Source organism: Nyctereutes procyonoides, unplaced genomic scaffold (assembly GCF_905146905.1).
Source record: "Nyctereutes procyonoides isolate TBG_1078 unplaced genomic scaffold, NYPRO_anot_genome, whole genome shotgun sequence".
Classification (NCBI taxonomy): domain Eukaryota; kingdom Metazoa; phylum Chordata; class Mammalia; order Carnivora; family Canidae; genus Nyctereutes; species Nyctereutes procyonoides.
In genome coordinates, this window is record NW_026575134.1 from 13,545,358 (window position 1) to 13,553,440 (window position 8,083).

Genomic DNA, 8,083 nt, shown 5'->3' on the forward strand with positions numbered 1-8,083 from the left:
ACTTATTACCAAGAGAACTTTATCGATTGTGACGCTGCAGCTTTTCTAGATGAGAGAGAGGGTGCTGCAGAGGCACATGCTACAACTTCAGTGGAAAAAAAGTGGAGCGCAGTCATTTAGACAGAACGACTCATTCATAAAACCAGGGCTGTTTCCATCAAGGAGAACGGCTGTGCCGTGACTGATCTCTGATCTACTGGAGCAACGAGCGGGTAGTGTTACAGGTATAGCGGCCCTTGCTTCCCCCAGAGGCAGAGCATCTTCTTAAGTAGGAAGATGGTTCCACGGGCTCGGAGGAGACCATCCCACCAACGCTGCCCTCAGGACCTGAAGGAATCTGGATTATTGTTGGTTGCCTGAGATGGATCAGGGCCAAAGGAAGGAAGAGTTGAAGATGCCAGGGGAGGTGTTGGAGGGTCTGGAAGGGAAGTGGGCAAGGCCCATCCCCGTAGGTTGGACCCCCCACCCCCAGCTCCTTGCTGGGAGAGGAGGGACCGCCTGTGTTGTGCCGACTGGTGGGTCACACGGGCACCCACTCACTCCGAGAGGGGCTCTCCCCAAGGTGGGGCGGAGGGCCGCCGTCCCCGCTCGCCCACCCAACTGTGGACTGGCCTTCAAGGCCCACCACCGGCTCCCAGCCCAGCACCATCTTCCAGGAGCCGGCCTCTCGGCCCCGCCCCCTCCACGAGTCCCCGCCCCCTTCCAGGGAGCACCCAATGGGCGGAGCCGGGGCCGCGGTGGGCGGGGCCCGAGGCGGGCGCATTTAAAGAAAGGCAGAGGGCGAAGGGAGGCTAGAGAGGAGAAGAAAGGAACCGGGGGGCCCGGCGCCGTCCAATGACAAAGCCCAGGGGTGGGCGCCGGCCGCCATCTTGTACCGGGCGGCAGGATATTCGCCCGCGTCTTCCGCCCTCGGAGGGGGAGGGGCGGCGGCCGAGGCGAGAAAAGTAGCGAGAGCGGCGCCGGCCCGGAGGCGCCAGCAGCGGCGGCCGCCGCGGAGCCGGACGCGGGCGGGAGGGCCGAGGGCGGAGGGCCGAGGGCGGAGGGCGGGCGGGGGCGAGCGCGGGCGGCCCCGAGCGGCCCCGAGCGGCCCCGAGCGGCCCCGAGCGGCCTCCGATGCGGCGCAGCGTCAAGAGGCGGCGGCGCCGGCCCCCGGCCGCCCCGGCCCCGGCCGCCCGGGGCGGCGGCCTTCGGGCCGGAGGAGGGGCCGAGCCCGAGGCGCGGGAGGAGAAGGTGGTGTACTCGCGGTCGCAACTGTCGCTGGCCGACAGCACCGAGACGCTGGGCGACGCCTTCAAGCTGCTGGTGCCCCGCAGCACGGAGTTCATGAGCTCGGACGCGGAGCTCTGGAGCTTCCTCTGCAGCCTCAAGCACCAGTTCTCGCCGCACATCCTGCGCAGCAAGGACGTCTACGGCTACGCCTCCTGCCGGGCCCTGGTGCCCGACCCGCCGCCGCCCCCCGCCGCCCGCCGCCACTCGCGCGGCCCGGCCGCCAGGAGGAGGCGCCGCGGAGCCCGGCCGGCCGCCGCCGCCCGCCGGAGGAAGCCGCCCCCGCCGCCGCCGCCGCCGCCGCCGCCGCCGCCGTCCCCGCCGCCGCCGTCCCCGCCGCCGCCGCCCCCCCCGCCGCTGTCCCCGCCGCCGCCGCCCCCCCCGCCGCCGTCCCCGCCGCCGCTGTCCCCGCCGCCGCCCGCCGCCCCCGGGCCCTGCTTCGGCGGCCGCAGCCTGGAGGAGATCTGGAGGGCCGCCACCCCGACGCTGACCACCTTCCCCACCATCCGCGTCGGCGGCGACGTGTGGGGCGAGCGCAGCCTGGCGGCGGCGCGGCGCCGGGCGCGCCAGGTGCTGCGAGTGAACCTGGAACCCGTGGTGAGGCTCCGCCGCTTCCCGGTGCCCCGGGCGTGAGCCGCGGCCCGGCCCCGAGCGGCCGCCCAGTGACAGTCGAGTGTTTACAGACCCGGCCCGGCCCGGCCCGCGTCCCCTAGTGCACTTTACGGGCGGGGGAGCCCCCGAGGCGCCCTGCCGGCCCGTGGCTCCAGGCGCCCGGCGCCCGGCTCCCGGCGCCCGGCCCGGCAGGTGCGCGCCCGCCGCCCCCCGGGCCGCCCCCCGGGCCGCCCCCCGGCGGAGGACCCAGCAGGACCCGCGGCGGAGCCCCGGCCTCCCAGCCCCGCGTGGAGACGCCTCCAGGACGCTCGGGGCGCATCCGTTTTTTCCCTCCCCTTTCGGACTCTCTACCTCACTGGTCTGGAAGTCCTCCGAACTCATTCTTCTTCTTCTTTTTTTTTTTTCCCCCGAAGGAATTTGGTTTCGCGCTTGTGTAATAAAGCTAGAATTTACTTGCTGTCCATCCATCCGCCTTCCCGCCCCCCCCCCACCCCCCCACCTCTTCCCACCCCAACCTTTTTTTTTTTTTTTCTTTTTTCCTCTTTTCTTTCCTTGTCGGGACTGCCAACCCCTCTTTCTGGAGGAAAGATCGACTGTGTTTTCAGAGGTGTTGCACCAGTCTGTGCTCAGGGTATTCTGAATCCCACTCGTTTCCGCGTTTCAACTGGATTCCAAAGCTTTGACCAAGGATATTTTTCTAGGGAATTCAAGCTACGACTGTCAGTAGTGTAAGGATTTGTATGGCTTCGAATTTCGTGGGCTCAGTGACTACAAACAAAGAGCTGCAAAGTATGACTGTTAAGACATTTTTTGTTTTTTTGGTGAGCGTTTCTAAAAGATTTTTTATATTGAGACTTAATGTTTATATTTACTGAGCTCCTAAAGGAAAGTGGTAGAAACTCGTGAAGTTTTGTTTAGGAAAAGTTGACCTGTTAAATCCTTTTTAATCGAATAAAATTTAAAGTGCACTGAAACCACATGGCTTGTGATTGAAAACAAACAACAGAAAATGAATGAATGAATGAATGATTCTAAAGAACTGGTGTTGGTTAAAGAGATGGATGGAATCCGACTGCAAATGATTTGGCCTCCTTGTACTCGTCTCACATACCGACCTGGGACCATTTCAAGGATAATTTATTTTAAAGTGGAATTCGCATAGGAAAAATGAGTAGGTGTAAACGCTGCGATTAAAATGCTACACGGAATACCCATTGGGATTCTCAAGTATTCATGATCCATCCAGAGGGGTGAGGCATTTCTTGGTATCAAATAACTGGTCGAAGTTGACTTTGGGCAAAATAAGATTTTCCTTCCTTGCTTTTGTTGTTGGATAACAAGAAATGTCCAGATTACTATCCATCACTCTTAAAAACATCATAATTCGTTGACCGTTGTACGCCATGAATTTTCCTTTATTACTTTTTTTTTCCTTTTCCATTCGTAATTATGTTTGCAGTTATTGGTCTTTTGTTTGACAGCCGAGAAAACCACAGGAATCGAACAGGCGAGCCACACAGAATACTGACCCTTCTTTTACACTTTTGTAATAGTGTTTATACCATATGGCCCAGTGTGGAATAATGGATAATCCAAGTGCCTTTGGTCATTGGTGGCAGCAAGACTTTGATGGTTTTTAGCCAGTGGTGCCACAGCCAGATTTTACTGCAATATCTAAAGGGTCAAGTAGTGACTTTGTACCACTGTTATTGCAAATTTAAGTATTCTGCTATGGAACCATCCATACCAGGCTGGAACATGACCTATGAAATCTTCAATGTCAAGGTTTCTTTCTGCTTGGCAGCTTCTTAGGGGAATAATGAGAGTTGCGATTTTGACTCTTGTGTTTTTAGAATTCAAATGGCATAGCTTTCTGAGATGAATTTTTCAAGTTTAATAGTTAACAGTAGCAGTTTTGTGACTTTAATTTCAGTGTTCTTGTTTTGTAAAAAAAAAAAAAAAGATCTATATATATATATATATATACATACATATATATATATGACTTTATGCCAGTTTCCCAGTAAGCCTCATATTCTTTTATTCACTACTCAATGATAATGTGTTGTTACAAATACTGTCACATGAGTAAATAAAAGTGAATAATTACTTAGAAGATGGAGAGTGTTAAATTATATTTGTGTGATAGGAAGCTTATATATATTCTTTTGGTTATTAGCTTCCATTGCCAACTGTACTTAAATGCATAGGGTTTTCCTCCCCTCTTCCCAAATTGTTAACTTTTTTAGCTGATTAGCACCCGAGAAAAAGAATATGTATTTGTACCACTTCACTATTGTATATAATTTTATAATAAGTAAAAAAAAAAAAATAAACCCAATGGCCATATTAGAATGTAATTTCAACACAGAGCCTATCTAGAGAGGTTCCCAGATGATTTTGAAATTAGGTGTAGCTGGGGGGATAACTTTGCTCAGCACAAAATTGAAACGTAACCATTGACACCATGCATTTATTTTAACTGAGAATCTTATTTTTTTTCCTCTTATGCCTTCCTCATTACTTTAGTGCGCTTAAACTTGCATAAATACTTTGGATTATCTGGGCTATCTGGTTTCGGTTTGGATATGATTGCCCATCCTAAATTCAATATGTTATTTATCTGGCCTGTTAAAAAATCATGCCATTTCTAGTTTGTGAAATAAGATGTAAAAAAATCTTTATTTTTGCCAAGTTGTCTTTACCAAAACCTTGCTAAAGTTAGTTGTTTTACGACTTATAAAATGTGAAGAAACAACTAATATAGTTGATTAGTATATTAATAGGAGAATGGAAGTATTTTATGGATACGCTTGGGGAGAATGTGAAAAGGAACTTGGCACGGTGGCCTTTATGGTGAGGCATTCAGTTACTGTCTTCTAAAGTGAGTCCGTAGCTTAGCTTGTATATAGCTTTTTTTTTTTTTTGAAAGAAATCCCATAATCTTTATTCATTCTCTTACCTTTATATCTCATATGGCACAAGTAAAGGGGGAAAGTAGGAGGAAGAAGTTTATCACCTTGTTATGCTTTTATTTAGTCTTGAGTGCCTAAATGTGGTGACCGGCACCTCAGATAACCTTTTCAATTCCTAATGTCCTTATTATCCTCCTTCTTGTCAACCAGCAGCTTCTTTTTCTTTACCGAATCCAGTAACGTTACGATTGTTGAGGGCAAGCTTCATTGTTGTTAGTGCAAAGTGTCACTGTTGTGGTGTGTATTTATTTTGTCCAAGTTTGAGTACCTGATTGGACAGGTGTAAGTTAAACTGGTGGCCGACACATAACTGATTTGCTGTGTGCAAACAATAGTACTATTTTTCTGGAAACTGTTCCGTAAAAACACATGGAAAATATTTGAATATGAAAAAAACCCAGGCAATTTTGAACTCAGAAGTTTTTCTTTATTTAAAGGATTGCCACAGCACTCTTTAAATTGGTGTTTTTTAATACACATATATACATAATATTTACTTTGTTGGTGTGTTTAAAATAATTTTTGGTAGACTGTTATGTCTTAAGTGCATTAGAAGGCAATTGTTTGTAATGGAACTGAATTGTTTTCTTGGACAGTTTGATGTGCGCATATGATTAAGATTTGCAATCTGGTTGTACTTTTTAATTTATTAACTGTAAATAAATTTTAGAGAATATACAGTGTCTGGTCTTTCAATGGTGTTGAAAGTTTTTGAGATGGGATTTTATGTTTGCATGTGAATTGGGAAGTATTTTTATGATGAGATGAAGTTTTGACTTTTTTTTTTGTGGACTTCGAAATCCTGGAGGTCCTGAGATACGTGTTTTATGCTATCTTGGGAGTCAGTGTTACACATCAGCTTTGTCTTGACGATCTAGTGAATCTCCAGAACAGTGCTGTATGCCCAAGCCATTATCCAGTGTGCCATCAATAGAGACTTTTAAAAACGCATCAAAATTCAATTTTGAATCCTGACCCCACCTCTGCCCCCCCCCAAACCATGTGTTGGGTGGTGATAAAAGTCTACCACTCACGTTTTTTCATGTTATGGAAGAAAGTAAGTGTACTCAACATGAGTAGCAGCGGTAAAGGCTGTTCTACCGAATAGAGCCAGGAATTTTCATTGCAGTCTAGTAGGTAGAAGTGGGAGTGCTGACGAGCAGGATTCATGGTACTATGTGGCCTGAATTTGTCCTTATGTAAGAATTCCTCCCAGTAACTGGAGGCAGTGGTGTAATGGCTGTGGATCTCATTGCCTGGGATGGGATTAAAGCTTTTACCACTTACAAACATTAGAACTTTGGGTAAATTACAAAAATGTACTGTGCTTTAGGTTTCTCATGTATCCAATGTAGGCAGTAAAAGAAACTGGGTTATTGAAAGGATTAAAAAGAATAGTAACAGGAGAACTCATAGGAAATGCTTAATAAATGCTATTAATTGAAGGGATGTGTGCTGAGTATATATATATACACTCAAAGGAATACTCAAAGGGAGTTTAGTATCCGAAAAGTAGAGTGTGGTCTGGGACAGCCAAAGACAAATTATGAGAAGGTAATTTGTGGGTGAATTAAATTGAAGATAGAGACAGCAGGAGGTTGGATTAAGTTTATTTACTAGGTAAGTAAACTTCACTGTTGGAGGTTTTCCAGCCTTTCTTAAAAATGTCAGGCCCTTTTATCATACCTCTGAAAGATACTCATAATATGCTGTTATGTATATTAAACTGAGAACTTATAAAAGTGGTAGATTAAAGTTACTGATCAAGAACTTGCCAAATTTCAGCATTAAATTTTCACTTGGAGTAAGCTCAGTGAGGCTTGCTTAAAAACCATGTTAATTTACATGTGCAGAACTAAAGTAGAACCAGTTTGTGTCAGCTTTGTACTTCCTGTGTTAAAGGAAATGAATGAGTGCAATAGTTAGGTTTGAAACAGCATTAAGTTATTACCAAAAGTAAAGAAAAAATACTCTCACATTTGGAGCATTGACACACTCATCTTTAGATTTTGGGTCTAATGCCTGTAATTTAGCTCTGATTCCTCCCAGCACAAAGAAAAACAATGTATTATTCTAAGTTGGTGAGGAAGCCAAAGTTGCAGTTTCTGAAATGAACACAAGAAGAATTTCCCTAGATGGATGTTATCCAGTGGTAAGAAGCTCAAAACTGAGCCTGATTGCAGATTTCGCAAGAGCAATGACTTGTCAGTGTCAGCTCTCACTTGTCTTGGTAAATGTCACCCTGAACTGTAATTCATAACATGATGACATATGCAGACCCCCGGCTGGAAGGCAGTGCTCCTAACACCACCAAACAGTATGGGTGCCCAACCAGTTCTCATAAATTTTCTACTGGACTCCAAACTGGACTTCTCTTGCTTTTGAAAGTATTCTAAGAAATGTTAACTTTGAGATTTTTTCCCAAGTACTGAAATTAGCTATGTAAACTGTATAAATATATATATATATATATTTCTCTTTCCTGTGAGTTTTTCAAGTATATATTCTTTATTTTTTTTTTAATTTATTTATTCATGAGAGACAGAGAGAGGCAGAGACCCAGGCAGAGGGAGAAGCAGGCTCCATGCAGGGAGCCCAATGCGGGACTCCATCCCAGGACTCCAGGATCATGCCCTGGGCCAAAGGCAGGTGCTAAACCACTGAGCCACCCAAGGATCCCCCTATTCCTTAACTTTAAATGCTAATAGAGAGAGTGATGATAAAAGGGTGTGATTTAGGGATGTACACTCCCAGGTTAATAAAATTATTAAAGCATAGTATACATATAAAAACTACATATTTTAAAAGTATTATAAGCATGGTTTGAAGAAATTGCATAGATTCAATATGCTTGTAGAACCAGCACTCATTAAAAAACCAGAGCATTACCAGTACCCCAGGGGATCCCTATACCTCTTTCTGTCAATGTTTCCCCTTGACGATAACAATTATTCTGACTTCTTACAGCATAGATAACTTTTACCTGTTTTTGGACTTTATAGAAATGGAATTACGTGTCCTATGCCTAAGCTTCTTTCACTCAAATTATGTTTGTGGTATTCATGTAATTGTGTGTAGTTATAAACCCTTTATTCTCGGTGGTGTGTAGAATTCCATTGTGTGAAAAGAGTCTAGAGTGTTTCTGCAACTCTTGATGAGCACTCCGGTAGATTCGTTTGAGCCACCCAGGCGTCCCAAACTCTGGCTTTTTTTTTTTTTTTTAAACAGGC

At 46.7% G+C, this 8,083-nt stretch overlaps 1 protein-coding gene across 1 annotated transcript; it reads left to right on the top strand.

Moving 5' to 3' along the window:
* The first annotated feature begins 725 nt into the window (after positions 1-725).
* Positions 726-5,531, top strand: CCDC71L (coiled-coil domain containing 71 like). Its single transcript, XM_055301328.1, has 2 exons — positions 726-1,583; positions 1,671-5,531. Exons 1-2 carry the CDS (start codon positions 1,114-1,116, stop codon positions 1,897-1,899), a joined length of 699 nt encoding a protein of 232 aa, XP_055157303.1. The 5' UTR covers positions 726-1,113; the 3' UTR covers positions 1,900-5,531.
* Positions 5,532-8,083: the final 2,552 nt, after the last annotated feature.